This window comes from Ambystoma mexicanum, chromosome 9, assembly GCF_040938575.1.
Source record: "Ambystoma mexicanum isolate Mex_15411 chromosome 9, UKY_AmexF1_1, whole genome shotgun sequence".
In the NCBI taxonomy this organism is placed as follows: Eukaryota; Metazoa; Chordata; class Amphibia; order Caudata; family Ambystomatidae; genus Ambystoma; species Ambystoma mexicanum.
The window spans coordinates 1,532,746,480-1,532,771,838 of record NC_090931.1 but is presented as its reverse complement, the minus strand read 5'-3'; the positions used below and the strand labels follow the sequence as shown (position 1 = coordinate 1,532,771,838).

At 46.9% G+C, this 25,359-nt stretch overlaps 1 protein-coding gene across 1 annotated transcript in view; it reads left to right on the top strand.

The window, feature by feature from the left end:
• Positions 1–24,361, top strand: part of LOC138489453 (zinc finger protein 432-like) — a 39,520-nt gene extending 15,159 nt beyond the window's left edge. Inside the window, exon 4 of the mRNA XM_069617173.1 lies at positions 19,601–24,361. Coding sequence (XP_069473274.1) covers positions 20,277–21,302 — 1,026 coding nt within the window. The 5' untranslated portion in view covers positions 19,601–20,276 and the 3' untranslated portion in view covers positions 21,303–24,361. The remainder of the gene's footprint in view (positions 1–19,600) is intronic.
• The last annotated feature ends 998 nt before the right edge of the window (positions 24,362–25,359 follow it).

The following is a 25,359-nucleotide window of genomic DNA, read 5'->3' as shown; positions in this document are numbered from 1 at the left end:
CTATGGCTTTCAACAAAGCATTCCTCTACCATATTCTTGCAATGTCTTTTCATCAGTTCACTGTGAACCTCCCTTTCTCGGGTTCACTTGATCAGGGTGATAATGGCTCACCCCTCGTTCCCCCTCTTCTGGGCGCAGACCCCTCTCAATTTCCAGCCTCCCTCTACCAGGTTAACTATGGCTTTTCTCGCTGTAAACCTTATCTTAATGTCTTTTTAAACAGTTCCAGTGAGCATCCCTCGGCCGGGTTCATGTTTGTCAACATCCTGTTTCTCGGGACTTTAGACTTGCCCCCTTCGCGTCTGCATCCTCCTTCCTGGTTCACTCTTGCCAACTTCACATTCCTATTCGCTTTCAATGTTTGCTGGATTCACTTCCCTTGCTTTCTCTACAGTTCTTAGGTCAAAGGCTTTCGACTGTACAGGGATTTTGCTTGACCTCTGATATGACCACTTTGACCTGACTTGACGGCTCTCCTACGGCCTTCTGGCATCTGAAGTTTCACTCAGACGGGGATCGACCAGAGTCTCTCGAGTTAGCACCCATGTGGTGCTGGTTCCCTCTGCAGCAGGTCTCCCCTTTAACACTTTTACAATTCTTTGAACTCGGTTCAAGTTGCCACTTTGTGACATTCATTTACCACAGCTCGGCTCTTATCGGTTCGCCCTTTGACTCGCCAGCTGTGATGAACCTCTGGGCTTTCTTGTTAACTGGAGTCAAGGCCGGTACCACAGTGGCAGAAGCCTCCCTTCGCTACGCCTTATCAGAGTCGATAAGCTTCGTGTACCGTTGACATCTGCTGCAGGACATATGTGCTATTGTCCTCGGTCTTAAGATTCCCACTGCAGAAGTTTCGCGGGTCTGAATCGAAAAGGGCAAGGTTGCATCACTCCTTGTCAGCCTCTCGATATTTGCCGCCTTTCTCCTCCTTTTGAACTACCGGATCTGGATGGCCATCTCCTCGTGCGGTCTGCCTTGCTCGTATTGTGCTCTCTTGCTCCACATTTTATCCCTGTGGGGAAAAGGAAGGACCGCCAGGTGTGTGTGATTTAAGCCACTTGCCTGCCTCTCCCTGACCCTTGCGTCGGGACATGTGAAGTAAACAGGTCGCATATTGGTCAGTTGTCTGTGGTGTTGTGCTAAAGTGCTTGTGTCGGAAAAGGGGGAGCAGTGTTTGTGAATGTTCTACAAAATTGGATGGGGAAAAGGTGTTGTATGGAATTAAAACCCTCGTGTTAAAGGGGTTTTTGGGGATCTCGGAAGGGTGGGATTTGGAGGGTTTGTGAGGTAAAGGGGAATAGCTGGGATCAAGAAATGAACAGGGGGGAGAGTGGGAATGGTAGTGTTTTACCAAGGTAGAATGGGTGTTTGGGAATTAATTATCAAAGAGACGTGAAGAAGAATAATTGTGAGTAGTCGGGTAGAAAACGGGACAACAGGGATTCTGAGAGAGATGGTATCTGAAGGTGACAGTGTCTGGAATCCTAGTTGGATTACCAGAGGTGTAGGAGTGATTGGGTTTTATTAAGTGAGCTTCTTTGAGTGGAAGGGAGATAGAAGTGGAATAGCCAAGGAAAACCTCAGGGACTTTGTCGCCCTCACCTTCTTCCTCGATATAATATTGCATCTCCCTTTGGGCATTCCCTTGAGCATAACTTTGGGCTCCCCTACACAGGTGATCCTCCCTCGCTCGTCCACCCCCAGGGTTGGGATCTGAGAGCGTCAGCCCTTCCCGACTACATGAATAAGGGATTCTCGAGATCTTGCTGGGAGAATACCCTCAGGTTTTTCACACTACATATGAAAACACAGAGACAAGGAGGCTGAAGGGAGTAAAGTAGACAGGTGCTCTGAGATTTAAAAGGCATAACCTGAATGAAGTGAGGAGGAGCTACTTGGGTGACCAGCATTTGCTTCAGGATGAGCGAGGGACTGGTGAGCCACTGTGGGCAAGTCCGTGGAGCCAGCTGGCTCAAGGCAGAAGGAGGAAGTCTGCAATAACCGGTGTGCCTCGCTGTCACCACATCCGAGACAGAAGGCAAGCCTGGTCAGCGTTTGCGGGAACCAGAGAACCACGCTTCAGCCCCAGGAACACAGGGGGAGGCTTGAACACCAGGCAGGAGCTTTGAAGGATGTGAAGGCGGGTGAGAGACAGTAGTGGACCCACAAATTGGAGGTGGAGCACCGAGACACCGGCCCAGGGTTTACTGCGAGGGACCTACGAAGTGCTTCAGAAAGCTGGTGAGCCCTGGAGAGGAAGAGGGGGGCACTGGGGCACTCCGGCAACAATACAGAAGAACGCTAATTGAGAATTGAATGAAAGAAAATCATATTTGGGAAGCAAAGCCTGAAAGAGGCCAAGTGGGGAGGAGAAAACCCCTCACAAGCTTCTACAAAGCTGTAACAGTTATAAGACTGGGACGGTGACCAAGGGGAGCAAAGCCTGAGACAGGTTAAGGGAAGAGAAAGAAAAACCCTTACCTTGTGAACTTTTGCAAAAACACAAGTCTGCAAGTGTGTGCAAAGTGCAGCAAGTTAAATGCCCTGGCAGGAGAGTATACCAGGCAAGCATAAGTCTGCAAGTGTGTATAAAGTGCAACATGTTAAAAGCCCTAGCAGGAGACTATAACAGGAAAATCCAAATGAACAAGTGCGTGTAGGGTAAAACACATTAACAGCCCTTGCAAAAGAATATACCAGGCCAAAGCTCAAGTTTGCAAATTGTAGAAAACAAGTCATCTAAAGAAGTCCTGGCACAGGAGTACACAAGGTAAAACCCATGTGTGCACCTTCCAAGAATAACAACATTACCCCTTTACGCATTAGAGTTACTTTAGAATGTGAGGGCAAGGATAGGATTTCGGAAACAGGAGAGAGTTTTGCTTTTTACATCTTGCCATTGGACAGGCCCTTAGTTTTGTTTCATGTAGGGAAATACCTCTTAGAAGTAGGGACAGTGAGGCACTTCCCAAACCCTTATCATTTAATAAAACTCTATATCCACAAATATGACTTATCTGTGTCCGCTTCTCATTCCTGCCTCCTCACACACTGCATAGTGGTGCTAGCAAGCTCAGAAGCAAAGAGGAATGTCATGTTCTGTAATGGCTTGGCAGGCTGATGAACGATGGCCTGTGGAGTGTTGCCCAGAGCTATTCCAGAGTTTAAGATTCATTTGAAACCTTCCAGGCATAGCCTCGATTGTTTGCAAAGAGGAATCCGTTTTTGGAAGTTGCTAGTGTGTGTTTAATACCGGCACGTTAATTCCACACTGGCCAACTTGTAATGAGCCCCTATGTCTTGTAAATGATATCAGTTGGTTACTGTCTCAGTGTTTGATGTACCATAAATTGTTTGTTTCATTTAAATGATGTCAGTTTGTAACTGCCTCATTGTTTCATGTATACCCAGTTAGCTAAGGTGGCCATGGTTTTCTGAATCACTGGGTTGATGACCCATTGTTTCATGTATTGTCAGTGAGTCTTGATCCCGTTGCTTCATGTAGCCATAGTTTGATGCCCCTTTGTTTCAAGTATTAATGGGTTGATGCCCTGTTAGCTTAGGTCCCATTGTTTCCTGTATCAGTGGGTTGATGACCCATTGTTTCATGTGTCCCCAGTTAGCTGAGGTCTCATTGTTTCCTGTATCAGTGGGTTGATGACCCAGTGTTTCATGTATTGTCAGTGAGTCTTGATCCCATTGTTTCATGTATCCATAGTTTGATGCCCCATTGTTTCAAGTATTAATGGGTTGATGCCCTGTTAGCTAAGGTCCCATTGTTTCCTGTATCCGCGGGGTGATGAGCCATTGTTTCATGTATTGTCAGTGAGTCTTGATCCTGTTGCTTCATGTATCCATAGTTTGATGCCCCATTGTTTCAAGTATAAATGGGTTGATGCCCTGTTGTTTCATGTATCCCCAGTTAGTTAAGGTTCCATTGTTTCCTGTATCAGTGGTTTCATGTATTGGCCCTGAGTCTTGATCCCATTGTTTCATGTATCCATAGTTTGATGCCCCATTGTTTCAGGTATTAATGGGTTGATGCCCTGTTGTTTCATGTATCCCCAGTTAGTTAAGCTCCCATTGTTTCTTGTAACGTTAGTGGACTGGGGTCCTGTTCTTTTTCTTTGGACTGCGTGAAGCTGTTAAGGAGAAGGTTGATGCTCGTGTCTAATGTGCTGTGAGACAGAGATGCTATTCATTGTGGGCTGTGTACAGGGACAGAAACAGCAGTTATTGGGGCATTCCTGAAGCGGGTGGCGTATGTGGGAGGGAGCGGTAATGAGAAATTGATGATGGGGAATAGATGATGCTTGGGCCAGGGACGGGTGAAGACACACAACAGACATTAGTCATGTGGGTTAGAAATGTGCACTGTACTACACACAGTGATGGTATACACAATGATATGAAGGGAAATTGTGGGTGGCCCTTCTTGGCTCTGAGGGTGGAGCATTAGAGCACGGTTGAAGGAGTACATGATAGAGGTGTTCCTGACACAGGGTAGTAAATCACAGTGGTGTGGGCAAGGGCAGTTAATGAGTGAGAGTGGGTAGAAGCACAGGGTGGCTGTGGAATTGAGAAATTATGCAGGTCATTTAGAGCAGTGGTTAAGGTGAGTCGCAAAAGGTAGTGTCAGCCAGGTGCGTGGTGCAAGTCCACGGATGCATTTTGAATACAAGCAATAGGAAATTGCAAAGGGATTGGTTCCTTATAGAACCCAACCCAGCATGGATGCAATGTGGGGAAGTAGGAGGAGAGTATGTGAGATCATAGAGGGTGTGTGTGTGTGGCAACGTTGATTATTTTGTCCACAGGTGCAAGGGAGGGATGGAGGGATGGAGGGGGGGAGGGAAAGGCCAGGGAGGCGCTAGCACAGTGTTCAATGAAACTGAGAATCAGAGTTTTCTTGATGTTGAGCAGGCACGTCCAGGCAGCAGGAGAGGTGGCTGTAGTACAGTGGTGATGCTGGGGATCACTGTCCAAATGTAGAGTCTGCATTCCCTGTGGAGGGGGCGAGCAGGTTGCGGAAAATAAGATGGGGAAGATGGTTTGGAAGCCTTGAGTTAACAGACTCCAGTCATTGGGGAAGTAACCATGACAACAACGTGCTGTCCAGAGGCAGATTGCAGGGAGGCAGTCATGAATCCGTGCAGAGTCAGATCAGGAGGGATAGTCCGGAAGGAGAAGAAGATTGGAGTGCTGTCCTCAAAGAGGAGACCGGAGAACCCAAAGGAGGCAATGTGTGTTGCTAGGGAGGAGCGGTAGATGGTGAAAAGAGGCACAATTGGAGCCTTTGGGGGTAGGAGGCACAGCAGATTGCAAGATTAGATACGATAGATGTGATGTAGCCATGTTCCATAGGATAGACCAGGAATATTGACTGCATTTAAGTTTTGACGTCCTTCCAGAATTGTTGGAATGCCGGACAGTCCCACCAGATGTGTCTCCATGTAACCTCGGCCTGCACTCTCTCCACCACTTGTTTGGTGTGGTTTTATACATTGTTTGTAGTCTTTCTGGTGTGTAGTGCCATTGTATAAGGATCTTTGTCCACATCTCCCTCGTCTGGATGGCCTGCGTCAGTTTGGGGATAGCCCCCATATGTATTCCCATTGACCCTTTGTGACTTTCCCACCTTTTCATATATAGCCATTTGATCTCTTCAGATAGGGCGTTGAGGAATTTATAGGTGTCTGAGACACATTTCTTGGTCCCTGCCTGTGTTGTGATATATGATTCGAACTGGATCAATTTCCTTGTCGCTGCCTGTTTGATCCTTGGGAAGAGGGTTTGGAGGCCTTGAGTTAACAGACTCCAGTCGTTGGGGAGGTAACCATGACAACAACGTGCCATCCAGAGGCAGATTGCAGGGAGGCAGTCATGAATCCGTGCAGAGTCAGATCAGGAGGGATAGTCCGGAAGGAGAAGAAGATTGGAGTGCTGTCCTCAAAGAGGAGACCGGAGAACCCAAAGGAGGCAATGTGTGTTGCTAGGGAGGAGCGGTAGATGGTGTAAAGAGGTCACATTGGAGCCTTTGGGGGTGGCGGGCTCAGCAGATCTTCTTTGTATCGTATTTCATACTATATGACAGTTCCTTTATCTATGAACCTCTGTGTGATGGCTTCACCCCCGGCTCTCCCTCTGTCGTACTCTGACCCCTCTTGCCTTTTTATATTTTTAGGTGTAGGCTTCACTGCCAGATTTCCCTCCTTCGGGCTCGGACCCTTCTTACTTTAACAGGATTGAATTCCCTTGGTTTCTCAACGTTCTTTTGTTGTGGGATTCACTTCGCTTCCTTTCCCATTGCTTGTAGATCAAAGTCTTTCGATTGTATGGGGATTTTGCTTGACCTGGTGTATGACCACTTATTTTTTTTAAAACATGTTTTACATTTCTTATCAATTTACATAGGGATGAAACAGGTCCCATAACAGTCCCTTCTCCCTCTGTCCCCTCCCGCCCCCCCTCTGGAAGGTCACTGTACATGTGTCAGGTCATGTATCCGTGTCCACCTGACTTCTATGTGAACATATCCAAAATCCTTATTTTATGGGGGCACCATTGTTCCATGTAGCCTGACTGCAGAAAGTCCAGGGCTGCCCCCAGTCTGTTCTGAATTTCTGACGATCTCCTTGAATGGTATAGGTGCTGCGTTCCATTGCTATATGTGACCATACTCTTTGTAGCCATTCGAATAGTAATGGTGGCGTTTTCTGTTTCCATTTGTGGGCTATGGCCAACCATGCCGCTATCAGCAAGCCCATAAAGGTCTGCTTCTGAATCTTTGTTAATAGTTTTGTCTCGGAGGGGGGGGGGTCCAGAAGCCGCACAGCCACACCTCTTTCCCCAGTGCCCCCACTCCATCAAATATTGACTGCATTTAAGTTTTGACGTCCTTCCAGAATTGTTGGAATGCCGGGCAGTCCCACTAGATGTGTCTCCATGTAACCTCCGCCTGCACTCTCTCCACCACTTGTTTGGAGTGGTTTTGTACATTTTGTGTAGTCTTTCTGGTGTGTAGTGCCATTGTATAAGGATCTTTGTCCACATCTCCCTCGTCTGGACGGCCTGCGTCAGTTTGGGCATAGCCCCCATATGTATTCCCATTGACCCTTTGTGACTTTCCCACCTTTTCATATATAGCCATTTGATCTCTTCAGATAGGGCGTTGAGGAATTTATAGGTGTCTGAGACACATTTCTTGGTCCCTGCCTGTGTCGCGATATATGATTCGAACTGTGTCATTTTCCTTGTTGCTGCCTGTTTGATCCTTGGGGAGCGCAGCCAATTAAGCAGTTGTTCGTATTTGTACCTCTCGTCAGCAGCGTTGCTAGGGGGGGGCTAAGGTGGCTATAGCCCCTGATCTTTTGGTTGTAGCCCCGGATAGAATCTCAGGAGCTACAACCAAAAGGCTAGCTAGCCCCCAGTCCCAACAGTTCAGACATCAACGTAGCCCCGGGTCTTTTCCAGACCTAGCAACACCCCCGCCTCTCATTGATGTTGAGGCCTAATTGTGTTGTGCAGTCATCGAAGGTTTGAATCTCCCTGGCCTGATACATGTCACCTATCTTTGTACACCCTTTTGATAAGTGCCTTTCTCCATACCTGGTTGGAACTCTGCATTCTTAAACATTGGCATGAAAGGGGACGGATCTATTGTCAGTGTTTCTGTTTGGGCAGCTCTATCCCATATCCCTAGGGTTGCTTTCATTACGCCGCTTATTTGTACGTTCGCGTGTCTATGTTCTGTTTTTGTCCAGAGTAAGTGGCTGAGTTGGGTTGTAGCAACCGCTTTATCTGGGGCTACGTGCAGTTTCTGGGAGGTGTCCAGGATCCACTCTTTCAGGACCCACAACTGAGAAGCCTTGTAATATTTACAAAAGTGGGGGAGGGCGCAGCCCCCATTCATTCTTTGGGCTGTAAGGACTGTGCTGACACCCAGGGAGTCTTTTTTTCCCATACATATGTCCTTATTGTTTTGGTCAGTGGGCTTCATTACACGGACGGCGGTAAGGGTTAACGGTTAACCCTTACCACCTTACTATGAGGTCCCTTTGCGGGTTGGAGAATTTAACGCCTGCTTTTTGCAGGCGTTAAAAACCAACCCGCAAAGGGACCAGGGAGCTAATTACAGTACCGCAATTTGCGGTGCCGTAATTAGCACCTTCCCCATTCCCATTATGCTCTATGGGGCAAAAATGGGAATGGGGAAGGCCAATGGGGGAAGGGGGAATTACCGCCCTGCCAACCTTGGAATAGGGCGGTAATTCCCCTTTCCACCAAGGCGGTGCCGGTATTTTACCGGCATGGACCAAGGTGCTATTAGCACCTTGGTCCACTGCCGTCCGTGTAATGAGGCCCAGTGTTTTAAAAAAGGAGGCAGGGACTCTAATCGGTAGCACCTGGAATAATTACATGTATCTGGGTAGAATTGTAATTTTTATTGCTGTAATCCGGGCCCACCACGATATTGACAGGGGATTCCACCTCTCTAAGTCCTTCTTGATTTTGCCTAGTTGTTGGGGATAGTTCTTTCCAAATAGTCTGTCTATATGGCTAGTCAGAGTGACTCCCAGGTATTTAACCCCTTCTGTTGCCACACTCAGTTGTAAGGCTGCTGCTTGCTTTGGATAGAGTCCCTGTGCCCCACCAATATAAGTATTTCAGACTTCTGTCTGTTTATTTTCAGCCCCAAGATGGTTCCGTAGGTCTCTATCTTCTTAAGGAGAATCAGCAATGTCTTTGCCGGGTCTCCCAGAGCTACCAGCCTATCATCAGCTTATGCAGCAATTTTGTGGGATATTCCCCCCATGTCTATGCCTTTGATGTCTGGGGTGTCCCTTATTCGCGCCAATAGGGGTTCTAAGAAAATCACATATAGAAGTGGCGGAAGGGGACATCCATGTTTTGTCCCACTCTCTTTCCTTATTTAATCCGAAAACTCACCATTTACTGCAATGTGCACACTTGGTAAGTTATAATTAGCCCGTATCATGTTTATGTAATCCTCCCCCCATGCCCATCTTTCCCAGGATGCAAAATAATAGTGACCACTCGACGCAGTCAAATGCCTTTTCTGCATCGGACGCCAATAATATTGCTGGTGAGTGTGTAATACCTACTTTTTCGATCAGATGATGTATTCTCCTAATATTATCGTGGGTCTGTCTATTAGGGACAAAGCCCGATTGATCCTGTTGGATCAGATTTGGAAGCACCCGTGAAGTTTGTTGGCTAGTATTTTGGTGAACAGCTTTGAGTCTAGGTTTATTAGCGCTATTGTGCGATATGAGCTGGGCAGCACTGGGTCTTTCCCCTGTTTATGGAATACCAATATTTGTGCCTCGTTCATGGTCTGTTATAGTTCCCTTTTCTTTAAAGGTGTTGGAAAGGTCTGTAAGAAAATGGGCTATGGTCTCTTTATATGTCTTAGAAAATTGTGCGGTATAGCTGTCTGGGCCTGGAGCTTTGTTGTTGGGGAGATCCTGTATTGCTCTGGTTACTTCCTCTTCTGTGATTGGGTGTTCCAGCTGCTTTTTCTTCTGCCCTAATTGTTGGGAGGGAGATCCCATCTAGATAAGTGTCCTGTTCCCCCTCGTTGGGGTGGTCGGAGGCATATAAGCGCTGGTAGAATTCTTTGAAGAATTTCCCAATTTCCATCGTCTGTGTCCTTGTTTGTTCCTGCTCATCCTTCAGTGCTTTGACTGCCTGTTTCTGTTGTTTCCCTTTAAGCTGCCTGGCCAGGAGTCTGTGTGCCTTGTTCGCTTTTATATAATACCAATGCTTCAAATGCAGTAGGCTTTTCTCCGCTCGTTTGGTGCGGATAGTTTCCAGCTGCCCCTGAATAAGCCTTAAGGCTTGCTTTAATTTCGACGACTGGTTCTGGGCCATCTCTGCTTTGATCGCTTCTAGTTTGCCCTCTAGCTCTGCTTCCCATTGTCGGTTCTGTTTGTCTCTTTGTGCTTTTAGTGCGATGAGATGCCCTCTGGTTACTGCTTTGATGGCCTCCCATAAGGTTGCCCTGGATGTCTCTGGGGAATTGTTGTTTGCAAAATATTCTGTTATGTGTTCTCTGATAGTGTTCCCCATGACTGGGTCCTGCATGATTTCCACTGGGAGTTTCCATCTCCATAGCCCTGACCGGCGGCGGGCCAGGAGGAAGTCTGCCCAAAGTGGGGCATGATCGGAGAGTTATATTGCTCCTGTCTCTACATGTTGGATCCTCCTGGGGAGGCCCAGAGATAATCAATTCTGGACCTGGAGTTGTGGACATGCGAAACGTGCGTATACCTCTGGGTCTGTCCCCATACTCCCCGCCATACATCTTCTAGTGCTAGGTTCTCCATTTTCATTCTTAGGGCCTTCGATGGTGTTCCCGGCAGTCTGAAGCTTGATCGGTCTATGTTGATGTCCCATGCTATGTTGAGGTCCACCCCACCCCCAACACCACCTCCGCCTTTGCAAATGATTCAAGTTTATCCAGGCAGTCTCTGATGAACCCATCCTGGCCCGTGTTCGGGGCATATATGGTTGCTAGTGTCAGGGGGTACCCGCCGATATGCGTGCTTAAGAATAGGAATCTCCCCTGTTTGTCTGCTTGGAAATTGTGAATTTTCGGTTTTAGGGAGTTATGAAATGCGATCAAGATACCCACCCTTTCGCTCCTGCTCATTTGCCTGGAAAATTTGATTGAAGCCTTTCAGTCTGAGCCTCCCAATATCTTGCCTTTTTTTGTGGGTTTCCTGGAGCATTATGATGTCATATTTCGCTATTTGTAGAAAATGCTCCATCTTCTTTCTTTTGACGGGGGAGTTCAGCCCTCGGACATTATATGTTAGTATTTTTAACCCTATTCTTTCGTAGAAAGAGTGTTCTCTATTGGCTTTCCTTGGATCCTTGTAGGCTGGGTGTGTTTCCTTCCGGTTCCCTCCCTTCGACCCCCTACCCCTCCCCCCATTAGATTCCAACCCCTAACTTGCAAGCTCCCCTGCCCCCATAACTGTCCTGAGGAGGGCTCTGGTTCCTATGATCGCTTGGGTGTGGAGCCTGTCGCGCCATGCCCTCAATACCTCAGGGATAAACTTGTGAGGAGTTCTAAACCACAATTGGATTGCTTTTGCTGCCCCTCACATCTCCCCCCCGGTGCCTTCTTATTGGATGTCTGCTCTCGGTGTGTCCCGGGATTTCCGGGTGGTGGGCCCTGTGGGTTCTATGAGCCCCGTCGTATGTGTCTGTGTGTCCTTCTCTGTGCGCAGCCTGTTATTTCCTTGTGTACATTTTCCTGTTGATTTTCTTCCAGTCCCATGGGGTTCTTCGCATGGCTGTTCCTTCCCTGTGAGTCCCCCGCTGTGTCCCATCTTGTTCTTGTAGGTCTAACCGCTGCATGCCTTCCTCGCATGTTGTGATTCTTTGCTGTTTCCCTTCCCACGAGAATAGGAGGCCAAGGGGAAAGGTCCATTTATACCCGATTTGTTTGCCACTAGTTCTCTTACCACTGGGCCCATCTCTCGTCTTTTCTGCAGTGTCGACTGCGCTAAATCCTGGTACAGTTGGATGTCTACTCCATTCATTCTGATGTGGTCCATGGACCTTGCTTTCCGAAGAAGCTGTTCTTTTTGGGAGTAGGACGTAAGCGCTATTAGTACATCCCGAGGGCGGGCTCCTGGTTCTCCTGTTCTCTGAGGCCCCACTGGGTGTATTCTGTCTATTGGAATGTCAACGTCCCCTTCCGTTGCAAGAATTTCCTTGAAGACTTGTTGTACCGCTTCCCTAAGATCTTTATCCTCTACTGTTTCCACCATATTTTTTATTCTAATGTTAGATTTACTGGAGCGGTTTTCTAAGTCCTTGCATTGAATTTCAAGATTATGGGTCAGTCTGACCAGACGGCCCTGTGTCTCTGTCCCTTGTTGCCTCTCCTCTTCCAGGTTTTCTACAATTTTCTCCAGGGTTTCCCTAGGTTTACCACTTCTGTTTCTAGTTCCTGTATTGCTGTTTTTATCTCACTTTTAATCACATTGAGTTGTGTCTGCATTGACACCAATTCCCCCAGATATGTTTTAATGTCCTCCTTGGTCGCCATCTCTCCCTGTGCCGTATCCATTGCAGCTGCTTTTACTTGGTCTCTTATGGCCTTCCCTTTCTGTTGCGTTGTTGCGTCTGCGTCCCAAAGCCGGACCAGGTGTGGCTCTTGTCTTGTCGGGGGTGTCTGTGGGGTTATCTGCGTTTGTTTTCCCCTGGATCTTGACATGTGTGCTGCTCTTACTAACAGTTTGCGTTTGGGGTACACGTGCTGTACCTTGGGCGTGACTGGGCTTCCCCTGCTGTGTGGGGGTGTCCCCCTCGGTCCTTGTCTATGGTCTCCACTTGCTACACGAGTGATACTGGTGGGGGAATGCTGTTTTCGTGTCTTGTGGGTCCCTTTTGGCGTCTTGGGGATTCCCCAGGTCTCCAGAGACCCCTGCTTGCGTTGTCCGAGTCCCTTTGCCTTCTATATTGGGTAGTATCGGCCTGGGACGTTCTGGGGAGGACCGCGTGCCCGGAGAGCTGGCCCCCCCCTCTGTGCACTCCGGATGGGGGGTGTCCTCTTTACTCGTTTAGGGCTTTACTTTCCCTTCCTGTCCCCCTTGTCTGGGTGCGCAGTGGATGACTTGGGTTGCTTCCAGACCCTGGTTCATGGGGGGGGGGGTGCGGTCCGTTTGAGCTGTTAGGTGTTAGTGGGGGCTTGTCTCCTGTAGACTTGCCCTCCGTGGGAGTCTGTGCGTGGGAGCTCCCCCTACAGTCCGGATGTTCCCGGGGCAAATATGTTCACCTGTGTGCTCCCTGGGCACCCCCTGCTCACTATGGGCAGCCTGTAAGAACCCCCAGGGGGGGCTTGGAGTGTGGGCAGGAGGGCCCCCGTTGCGCGGTAGAGAGGCTCACCGGAATGTTGGTGGTGATTGCCCCGTGGGTCCTGCGCAGCTTCTTGTAGTCTTCCTGACTTGGGGGATGGAGGGGAAAGGGGAAAGGCACTCCCGTGCAGGCGGCCAAGGGCACCCCCCGGACGCTGGCTGCCGGAGAGGGATTCTTTTGTAAGGCCCCCTGGGGCTGGATTCTGCCGTAACGTGGCCTTTGGTGGGGTATTTCCCAGGGGGCACCTGGCACCTGCTCCCGGGCATTCTCCACGTGTGCTCCTGCTGACCTCTCGTGTGCCGGCTCGCCTTCAGTGCCCCGGGCACTTCGATTTGTGGACCAGTCGTCCCCTCCCGGTTGCTGTGTGTCACTGTGGCGCACCACCTGGAACATTCACTCCCGCCTGCTACTGTCACTCCGTGTGGGGCTTCGTTGTTGTATGCTGCCGGGGCTAGTCAGTATTCTGGTGGCAGTGAGCGAGTCATCTGCATCTTTGTTTTGCTTTATTATCTCGGCCCTGGAGGGGGAGGGAGAGCGACCTCAGACACATCTTCCCCTTTCAGCCACCATCTTGGAATCTCGTGTATGACCACTTTGACCTATTTCGTGGACCTTCCTATGGCCTTCTGGTACTTGTAGTTTCTCTCATATGGGGTTCGACCAGAGTCTCTCGAGTTAGCACCCACGTGGTGCCGCATTTCTTCAGGTTTAACTGTTCATTCAAAGTTCATCAGCGATTGGTTCAAAACTTGCCACTTTGCGATTCTCACTCATCACCACCCGGTTCTTATCGGTTCTCCCCTCGACTCACCGGCTGTGATGAACTGCTTGGCTTTTGGCTTCACTGGAGTCAAGGCCAGTACCCCAGGCGCCAGAGCTTCCCTCGCTCCTGCCTATCGGCATAGGATTGCCCTGTGTATCGTTGAATTGTGCTATTGTTCCATGGGTCTGGGATGAGAATGGAAAGGTCACTTCTCTCCTCGCCACCCTCTCGATTCCTTCTGCCTTCTTCCTTCCTTTGAACTTCCGTGTGGTAGCCCTCTGGTCGTGCTGTCTGCTGTACTCGCCTTTGCTAGTACTGCACTCTCTTATTCCACCTTTTATCCCTGTGGGGAAAAGGAAGGGCCGTCAGGTGTGTGTGTGATTTGGGTCAATTGTCTGACTTTGCCTGACCCTCAGGTTGGGACATGTCAGGTACGCAGGTTTAACATCAGTCCATTGTCGATTGTGTGGTGCGAAATTTTTTGTGTTTGAGATGAAAAGGGTTGAAGTGTCAGGGTATCCTGCGGGACATGACGAGGAAGGTTTGTGTAATGGACGAGAATGGCCGGGATGTAGAACAGAACATAGGGGATGGTAGGAACAGTAGTGTTTGCCATAGTAGGTTGGGACTTTGGACAATGACTGTTAAGATGGATTTCTGATCTCTGACCTGCTGGGCAGAGTTTCAGACGGCCAGCCTAGTTTTTTGGAACTGGGTAGCCTTCTGGACAAGCCAGACCAATCAAGGTAGCATTGGTGGCGGTCAAGACTAGGTCTCAGGAGGGGTGAGGGTGATCAAAAGCCCACAATGAGCACACACAGTAAACAAGGTTTATAGTGATTCTTTCGGAAAAAAAGTTTCGAATCACAAAACCATCGAAAAAAAAGTTTCTAAAAAATAAAGCTTTGACAAGCTATATTTAACATGCAAAAATGCATTTCTTTCGAAACCAATCCATCGACAATAGACATGGACTGGTTTCAATTGAAATGCACTTTCACATGTTAAAGGTAGCATTTCAATGCTTTTTTGGTAACTTTAAAACGTTACATGGAGCTGTCCAGTGCTGAAATTTCAGCACTGGCCAGCCCCTTGTAACGTTTTAAAGTTTTTGTGCATATTGGGGGGATCCCCCTCCCAGCACCCCTAACCCCCACGCCACCCACCCCCCAACCCTGACCCTAACCCTAGCCCTGGCCCCAACCCTAACCCTAATGTAACCCTTAAACTAACCCTAGCCCCAACCCTAGCCCCAACCCTAACCATAATTTAACCGCTAAACTAACCCAAGCCTCAAGCCTAACCCTATTTTAACACTTAAACGAACCATAACCCTAACCCTAAACCCTGGCCCCAACCCCAACCCCAACCCAACCCTAACCTTAATTTGACCCCTAAATTAACCAAAGCCCCAACCCAAACCCTAACCCTGGCCCCAGCCCTGCACTAATACTTACCTTAATTTAGATATGATAATCTAATTCTTTTTTAAAACATGACATTCGAAAAAATGACTTTCGACAGGAACTATTCTCAAGAATTGTATTCGAAAGTTTGTGTTTCGAAAAACTGACTGGATACTGTAAACAACACCACAAATTACTCTGTCAGGCGTATATATAAAAAAATACATATACATTTATTAAAGGCCTTTTAACTCAAACACAAAGTAAATCTCAGCAATATTAACCACCACCACCACCACCTCCTCCTTCTCCTCCTCCTCCTCCTCCTCCTCCAATAAGTTCTTGTTCTCAAAGGCTCAAGTCGAAACATGAGACGGCAGCGGTTCCAGGGCAAAGGTCCTGTACGAGCTGGTCAGTTCACTGGGTGGTCCAAACTTCCGAAAAGGCTCTTTTGCAGGGTAATCAGGAGGTGCCGACAGTAGTTAGTCCCACTACTCCAACAGGTCGAAGCGCCCTTGAAGGCCTTCTATAATCAATCAGAAGCAAGGGCTCCAACGGGACAACGGTGGTGTCAGTGTGCCAAACCTTCCAGCGAGTCACCAGCGGTTTCACGGATCGGCTTGTTTGGTTCAGGATACTTAGCTCCTTTACTAAGTTTGGTGTGAACTCAGAAGATCGACCTGGAATGGGGGTAAGGTGCCTTTTCTTATCCAAAATCTCCTTTGCACCAAAACAAAGAGAAACCAATAAGAGATCGGCTCACATTCAGCCATCCCAGACGTGGACCACTCACAAAACATAGTGGTCCAAGTCATCCCAGCACACCAGACATCCTGGCACCCAGGATGTGTATTGGAACTAGACAGCTCCAGCGCACATCCTGGGCCAGCGCACATCCTGGGCACGCACACACACACACAAGGCATACAAAAGCCTGCAAAAGCTTTGGTTTGCGCGGGGTCTGCATGACCAAATAAGGATATTCCCGGGTCTATTCGACCTGGGGAAGGCAAAGGGACAAAATGGCAAAAGGACAGAACGAAGGAACTCGTGTCATGGCCATTTAAGGCACTGGACGCCGTCCTGGCCAAACACGGTAACCACAGTTTGGACCATAGAAAATAGCCAAAATGCTTTTAAGGTAATTGCTGCCACCATCTCTGTCCTGGACACACTTGTACAATCACCAAAAATCCTTCAAGGGTGTCTAGGGCCTTAAAAATTAAAAAGAGACCCCAGCGCACTGTACTGGAAGGCACATTGTGCACTGATAACATGTTGCTAAGAAAGAGCAATTAATTGAAAGGCTAGGGGAAACAGAGTCTCCCAGTACTGACGGTCTGAAGGGCATGTCAGTTTCCCCATAACAAGATATGCAACCCCCAGCGGAGTGAAGCAGAAGGCTGTGCTCCACTGGTAAAAGTCAGGCTAGGATGGTCCGACAACAGCAAAAAGTTGGGGGTTCACAACTGGAGGGAAAATTACCCATAAATGGAAATCTTTCCTAACACTCGCCTCTCCCAGACCAAGGACAGCAGGAATTAATCCACCCCTGGATGAGTCTCATGTTCAGGTCGGTTTAACATTCTGGACAACCCATCAGCATTTCTATGTTGGACATCTGGCCTATGCTCAATGGCGAAGTCATACCCGTGCAGGCTTATGGACCACCTGAGCAACATTGGATTCTCTCCCTTCATGTCCAAGAGCCACTTTAAGTGCTTATGGTCAGTTTGCACAGTGAAGTGGGTCCCATAGATGTAAGGCCTCAGCTTCCTTAGGGCCCACACAACAGAGAAACATTCTTTCTCTACTGTGGACCACCTGAGCTCTCTGTCCTTAAGCCGGCGACTTATGAATCCAATAGGGTGTTCCTTGCCTTTCTCATCTACCTGTGATAATACAGCACCTATCCCAGTGTCGCAGCCTTCTGTATGCACAATAAAAGGTCTTTTGTAGTCAGGGGCCCTGAGAACAGGGGCCTGGCACACAGAGTTGTTTAAGCCATTGGAGGCCTGCCCACACTCCTCTTACCAAGAGACCTTCTTGGGTTTCTTTGGAGTTGTGAGAGCAGTCAGAGGGGCAGCTATGGTACCATAGTCTGCCATGACGTTTCTGCAATACCCACTGAGACCTAAAAAGGCTCTCCTGTGGGTTTGAGTAGTGGGGGTAGGCAAGTATTGTACTGCGTGCAGTTTACTGGATAGAGGCTGAATCCTCCCTCCACCTACTTCATGCCCAAGGTAGACCACTGATCCTTTACCATTCCGGCACTTGCTGGCATTTATGGTCAGGTGGGCCTTCTGAAGAGCCTGAAAGACAATTCTAAGGTGTTTCACATGATCCTCCCAGGTGGCACTGAAAACTGCTATATCATTAAGATATGCAAGACAGAAGTCATCCAACCCATTAAGGACATGATTTACAAGCCTCTGAAAAGTGGCAGGTGCATTGTTCAATCCAAATGGCATTACCCTGAACTGGTAAAGACCCTCTGGTGTTGGGAAAGTTGTCTTCTCCTTGTCATGTTCTGCTAGGGCCATTTGCCAATACCCTGCAGTGATGTCAAATGTGCTGAGGTACTTGGAGGCACCCAAGGTATCCACCAGCTCATTTTTTCTAGGCAAGGGGTGAGCATCTGTCCTGGTGACAGCATTCAGACCCCTGTAGTCGACACAGAACCTCAGCTCAGAGGTACCTGCCTTTGGTACCGGAACAACAGGACTGGACCATGCACTAATGGAGGGCTCAATCACCCCAAGATCCAGCAACTTGTTGACCTTTGTGTAGATGTAAGATCTCCAAAAGAACACAGGGCGGTTGAGGAAGGGAGAAAATGGAGTCCCAAGCAAACACTCATATTAAGGGCTGAACCCTTGTTACAACAACAATAAGGCTTGTGACTCCGAGAATTACTGCTTTCTTGGGGTAACGGGAAAGACTATCTTACGTCCTCAAATCATATCAAATTCATCAAAGATGAAAGAAGACATTGTTGATCTATAACAATTGCATATTTTAATTAGTATTATACACAAGTACATTTCACAAATTAAATGCATAGACAGTACAAATACATAAACAGTACAAATACCCTCTAATAGAGCTAATCAAAAGAGGGCTAATCAAAAGATTGAAGAAAACATCACTGCACAAAACTAGTGCAAAGCAATGCCACAAGTAAGTCCCAACATTGGGGACCTAGATGGTTAAATGGCTTATGCAGTCTAATATCACATAATCATTTCTCAATTAATCGCTCTCCCACTCATCGTCATTCGTACCTCACACACTCTCATGAATTGTTATTCATTCATTCACACATGATACATTTAAACAATAGTTAAAACAAGCCCAACATGTTTCTTTCCTCATCCTGTTACGGGGGTTAATCCATGGAAATTCATCAGGGACGGAATTATAGTTGGAATTGTTGCATAGTAGCAGTGACTTGATACTTTTGCATTCAATGGATCTACTCAAGGCCCAAGTGCTTTGGTTGAATTCATAGAGGTTCCAATGTTTACTTTCAAGGAACTCTAGACAGAGGACTCCAAAGGATAGCTTCCCCTTACTGGCTATCCAGAGCATGCGGCAGCTTCTCTCTTATAGAGCCAGATTATTCATCAAAAAAGCGATATACAGGCTGCACCTGTCTTATGGTTGATAGTGAGCTCTCAGAGTAAGGCGCTGTTTGTTCTCGGGCCGCACTGCAATTGGTCAGCTCACATTTGTCAGACGTCAGACGTCAGGCGACTGTCACGTCCCAACTCCGGATAGTGCTGATTAATTTGCACTCATGTAGTATCCGATCTTCTGACCCGTGTGGCAAAAGACAAAATGTAGCGTCTCAGTCAAGTGCGTTTCTCGCATCTTGTTCACGAGAAGCCAATCTTGCTCTCACCCAGTAGAGCAACTAGCTGCACAGAGTCTATGTTATCAATGCAAAGCCGAATTTCAACTCAAAGATACTGGACTGAAGGCGCCGTATCAATCGATGTCTATCTTCCGGGTTGATGAACGCATACCTGATGTAAGATCTCACCTTATCTGACATTCTGTATCCTCTACCTTTAGTGGGTACACTATCTCATGTGACCAACACCTGCCTTTATCATTTGTATATGGAAATGTGGGACTTTCAAGCTGGTTTAGTCAATTCTGAATAAATAAAATGGTAGAAGGCATATGCATGGCCCTGATGATTAAAGTACCCACTTAAAATGTTTGTACACCTAGCCTGTGTTTCATTCCTCTTACCCTTGGATGCTAAAATGGTCTTAATAAGAATAATCCCACTATTCCTGCTGCATATGCCCACTATCATATCATATTTTATTATCAGCGAGCCACTACTCTGCTCCCTAGAGTGCGTGTCCCCAATGGATATGTATTGAAAGTCTTATGAGCTACTGTGTGAGTGACTAACTAGTGCACATTACTACTACTACTGAGAACCAGTCTGCCTGTTACATGTGAGGCCTACAATTTTGAACGTGTTGCAACTAATAACATGTATCTCCTTTTATTTTAACAGGTGATTGATGCCCCAGAAATGCAACCGCAGTGATTGTTAGTTTCTCTGGAATAATACAGTGAAAAGCGTCATTAATAGAATATGCAAGTATGGGGTCCAGTTGTCTTTTCAGAGTATTCAGCAACTCAGATTGAGAAGCCTATTTGCTACCAGACGGCTTCTGTCCATGCAACTCTTTCATGCTAACATCCAATATCCAGGTTTGTTCTGTCTGTCAATCCTGGGATAGGGGGATGTCTGGCACGAAAATGACAATATGCAAAGTGCAGTAAGAAAAGCATTTTTGTTTTTACTATTATTCCTGATAGAAAACATGTGAGTGCTATTTTTTTTATACCCGTTCTGAATGGAAAGGTCATGTCTTTAAAGCATTTTGTGAATGGGAGAAGCATATCCTTGCGCTGAATATTTTGAAAGCTTCAATCAGAGGAAGAATTGTGTTTGTCACCAGAAATGATCTTTGCACGAGAAAGCTCATTTGTGCTCTGAATTTAGGAAAAGATATAGTGAGAAGTGCAACTGACGAGAAACCTTACACATGCACAGAATATGGGAGAAATTGCCATCTCAAAAACATACTTATTGCCCACATGAGAACATGGGTGAAAAACCTTATTAGGTCACTGAATTTGAGAATAGTGTCCATTTGCATGATACACTTTTCTGCCTCCACAAAATGCATACAGGTGAGAAACATCAGATGCCCATTGAATGTGGGAAAGGGTTTGCAGAGAAGGTAGATTTTACTAGCCACCAGAGAACACGTACAGGTGAGAAATCTCACATGTGCACTGATTGTGGGAAAGGGTTTTCTCATAAGGCAAATCTTATTCATCACCAGAGAACACATACAACTGAGAAACCCCATGAGTGTTCTGCATGTGGGAAAGGGGTTGCTGGCAAACAAGAGCTTACTCACCACCAGACAACACATACAGGTGAGAAACCTCATGTGTGCACTGATTGTGGGAAAGGATTTCCTCGGATGAGAGATCTTACTAGCCACCAGAGAACACATACAGGTGAGAAACCTCATGAGTGCACTGAATGTGGGAAATGGTTTGCTCAGAAGGGAGATCTTACTAGACACCAAAGAACACATACAGGTGAGAAACCTCATGAGTGCAGTGAATGTGGGAAAGGGTTTGCTCAGAAGGGAGACCTTACTAGCCACCAGAGAACACATACAGGTGACACACCTCATGTGTGTACTGAATGTGGGAAAGGGTTTGCTCGGAAGGGACGTCTTATTTGCCACCAGAGAACACATACAGGTGAGAAACCTCATGAGTGTTCTGAATGTGGGAAAGGGTTTGCTTGGAAGGAACATCTTATTAGTCACCAGACAACACATACAGGTGAGAAACCTCATGTGTGCACTGAATGTGGGAAAGGATTTCCTCGGATGAGAGATCTTACTAGCCACCAGAGAACACATACAGGTGAGAAACCTCATGAGTGTTCTGAATGTGGGAAAAGGTTTGCTTGGAAGGGTCACCTTATTTGGCACCACACAACACATACAGGTGAGAAAAGTCATGTGTGCACTGAATGTGGGAAAGGGTTTGCTCGGAATGGAGATCTTACTAGACACCATAGAACACACACAGGTGAGAAACCTCATGTGTGCACAGAATGTGGGAAAGGGTTTTCTCAGAAGGGACATCTTTCTGTCCACCAGAGAACACATACAGATGAGTAACCTCATGAGTCCACTGAATGCAGGAAAGGGTTTGACATCTTATTAGCCATCAGAGAAAACATACAAGTGAGAAACATCATGAATGTGGAACAAGCTTCATTGTGAACAGTAACCTTATTAGGCACCAGATGCAAGAAACCGTTGCAGTGTAGTAAATGTGGAAAATACTCTAGTGTTCGCGTCTGCCATACAAGAGGGCATGCAGGTGGTAAAATCCCCTTTTCAATTGAAGCTTCAGAGAGGAGGTGGTGCTTCTTCAATGGGTCTGAATTTGCTGTGGCTATTGACTAAATCTGGGATGAAATGATCACCACACTTGTTCCCAGTTTTTTTTTAACACACAAATAGTGGCTGATTATGATTGGCTGAATCACTGCTGTTTAAAATGCATCCTTTCTGGAATATTCTAACTGGAAACTGTACATTATGTTCTAAGGTACCCAGCCTACAGAATACCTTTTCCAAGCACCTCATGCAGATTAATGGGCACCAACATTCTGAAAAAGTTCTAAGACTCAGTAGTTGAATCAATAACTATAGACACTCTTTGGATATATGAGGGAAGGAAACTGTCCTATACATTATTTTCCAAGACGTTGTCTGTCACTAAATGAGTAATCCTTTCTGTAGATGGTGCCAGAGAACATACACAGATGAGAACCTGCATTGGTGTAGTGCACGTGGGAAACCTTTATCATTCTCTTGGAACTCTCGGTTGCCTTAGACGCCATTGACCATTAGATTCTTCTTATTCAAAGAGATGCCTCCCTCAGGGACGCAGCCTTCTCCTTTTTACAATCCCTCCGGGATAACAGAACATTAGCGGGTATGATGCCTCATTTGATATCAGAGTCCCTTATTAACAGGATGTGGCGTGCCCCAGGGTTCTGCCTTATCCCCTCTCCTTAACATGTTATGTTCTACTTCTGGCCTGACTAATCTACTCTGGCAGATTCCGATTCTATGGTTACAGCCCTCTGATCCACTTATGCTTATTTGGGAGCTCAGCAAAGGTATCACTAAACCTTCACAGCTGTCTGATAACCGTGAGCGAGTGAATGGTTTCTCAATGACTGATGCTTCGATATTGGTTGTTGGGGTTGCACCGGGCCCTTGGCATGCTTCCATGGCCTTCCTCTGAGCTTGGTGCTCACAACATCTACCTGATGGCAACATTTCCAGGGAGCTCTCACTTGTCTCTTAGATGCTGTGGTTGTCAGCAGTTTATTTCCACATTAATTCGCTGCAAAATAATCTCCCATTTCTTATCCTTCATACTCACTATAACCCACATTTTTTCCAGATGACTACAGCGAATTTTTCTGTGCTCCCGGCATATGTGACAACTTCAGGTGGCTCAGAAAGTGCCAACCTTCTTTTTCCGGGTTTTTTAAAAATGTACCTTATCGCTCTGGTGTGTTACAGTCTACACAGGCCAATCTGAGAGGTCCTGCAACCTCTCATGTGTGGGTTAAGGTGCTGTGTATAACCCAGTGTGCCCTTTATGGCACACGTCCCTCTTTTCTGCAGTCTGCCCTTCCACCCTTGTCCTGCCTGTATATATAGTTCTAGTCCTCTACATGAGGATTTCCTGTTTCAGAAGGTAGCCAGGTTGTGTAGCGTTTATGGTTTGAGCTCCCCATATCTGGAATGCACTGTCTAAGATTGCATGCCACCACAAACCATGTGTCCTTTGGATGCACAAGTAGCATAGAGATTGCATCTTTCTTTTTTAAAGAAAGAAACTCTTAATCCCAGCCCTGCTGATACAGTGTGTTGATCACATGTACTTCCCAAGAATTGTCACATAGTCCCATCTTAAGAAATGTATGTAGAATTGGAAGCAATGGACACATAGCTGCCTGCTTTCCTGTTTTCACCCCTCAGCTCCATGGATATGTTCAGCCCAGTGCCACCAGGCACACTTTTCCAGTGGGATGTGTTATACCGGTACTACTGAATGATAGTAGAGGAACTGTAAAGTAAAAATTCAATATTTTATTTTGCATGAATTGCTAGATGCAAAGAAGCGTGAAAAACAAAGAGTTAAATATTGTTCTGCTTAAGTGAAACAATGCCTCTACTGAGAATGAGAATTGTATTTGTACACCCCCATAAAGAAATGTTACTTTCAACTAATAATCACAGGGATTTAAACGTTCCAAATTTAAATTATCTGGAACCCTCCTTAATACATTGGGGGAAAGTTGCATTCTCGCATGGCTAATTGGACTAAGCTCGGCAAAACAAATGTGAAAAGGCAATGTTCATCAAGGGGAAAACATGGAACATGGAATCTATAAACTGGAATCTCCAATATTGCTCCAGAAGTCAGTTTGCAAGAAATGCACGACTCGCCTCAAACGTCCTTCTCGCTGAACTCTGCAGCGCTTCCAGTTTTGCAGCACTGGGCTCTTTTCTCTCCTCAAGATCCGCGCTCGCGTATTACACTATTGCCTGTCTCTATTGGGGGCACATAAGATTAGTGGATAGTTCCGTGGCCTAGGAGCGGCATGGGGGGGCATTTACTAAAGGGAGTGTGCATGCCCACTGTTAAAGCATTATCGTATAAGACAATGGTTTGGTGTGAAGGGCCTGGAGAATAGAGCAGAGAGGGCAAATGGAATAGAATTATTCACTGAGCTGTGAGGCAATAAAACTCATGATGCAAATTTGGAAATTAAATGGTCTTTCTGAAATGAAAGTGTTGTGGTAATGATATCATAGACTTGGTCTCTGAATTCCAAGATGGAATACTGGGCAAAAATGTTTACCACATTAAAGTAATCCTGGAAAACTGACATGCTGAATTGAAACTTTACACACCTGTGTTCACAAATTGGATGAAATGCTGATTAAAAGAATATTGAGCTTCAGCCAATGTGCCGCTGTGTTACGTACAAAATAAATGTTTCTGTTTTCTGCCCTTACTTTGGAGTAAACTGCTGCCTGGAACAGAGGCGATTGGTGTGTTTTAGGTAGTGGGTTGACTGTCTTGATTTCACTTTTATGTTAGAATGAATGTGATTCTCAGCTTATTAAACATTCTTATCATGTTTGTATGTCTCTGAATTCTCCTTGAGGTTATACAATTCTGACCACAACAGCAATAATGGTATATTCAACGATGAATTCAGACAATGTATGTTTAGTTTAACATATAATCAGCCTATATTCTGACAATCATGCTGGCTGCCCTGGGCTCGGGAGGCCGGTACAGCATGTGGTACCGCCAGCATCTGTGGGTGTCAGAAGCTTAGCAGTATCTCCAGCATCTGTGGGTGTCAGAAGCTTAGCAGTATCTCCAGCATCTGTGGGTGCCAGAAGCTTAGCAGAATCTCCAGCATCCGTGGGTGTCGGAAGCTTAGCAGAATCTCCAGCATCTGTGGGTGTCAGAAGCTTAGCAGTATCTCCAGCATCTGTGGGTGTCAGAAGCTTAGCAGTATCCCCAGCATCTGCGGGTGCCAGAAGCTTAGCAGTATCCCAGCATCTGCAGGTGCCAGAAGCTTAGCAGTATCTCCAGCATCTGCAGGTGCCAGAAGCTTAGCAGTATCTCCAGCATCTGCGGGTGTCAGAAGCTTAGCAGTATCTCCAGCATCTGCGGGTGTCAGAAGCTTAGCAGTATCTCCAGCATCTGTGGGTGTCAGAAGCTTAGCAGTATCTCCAGCATCTGTGGGTGTCAGCTTAGCAGTATCTCCAGCATCTGTGGGTGCCAGAAGCTTAGCGGTATCTCCAGCATCTGTGGGTGCCAGAAGCTTAGCAGTATCTCCAGCATCTGTGGGTGCCAGAAGCTTAGCAGTATCTCCAGCATCTGTGGGTGTCAGAAGCTTAGCAGTATCTCCAGCATCTGTGAGTGTCAGGAGCTTAGCAGTATCTCCAGCATCTGTGGGTGCCAGGAGCTTAGCAGTATCTCCAGCATCTGTGGGTGCCAGAAGCTTACAGTATCTCCAGCATCTGTGGGTGTCAGGAGCTTAGCAGTATCTCCAGCATCTGTGGGTGTCAGGAGCTTAGCAGTATCTCCAGCATCTGTGGGTGCCAGACGTTTAGCAGTATCTCC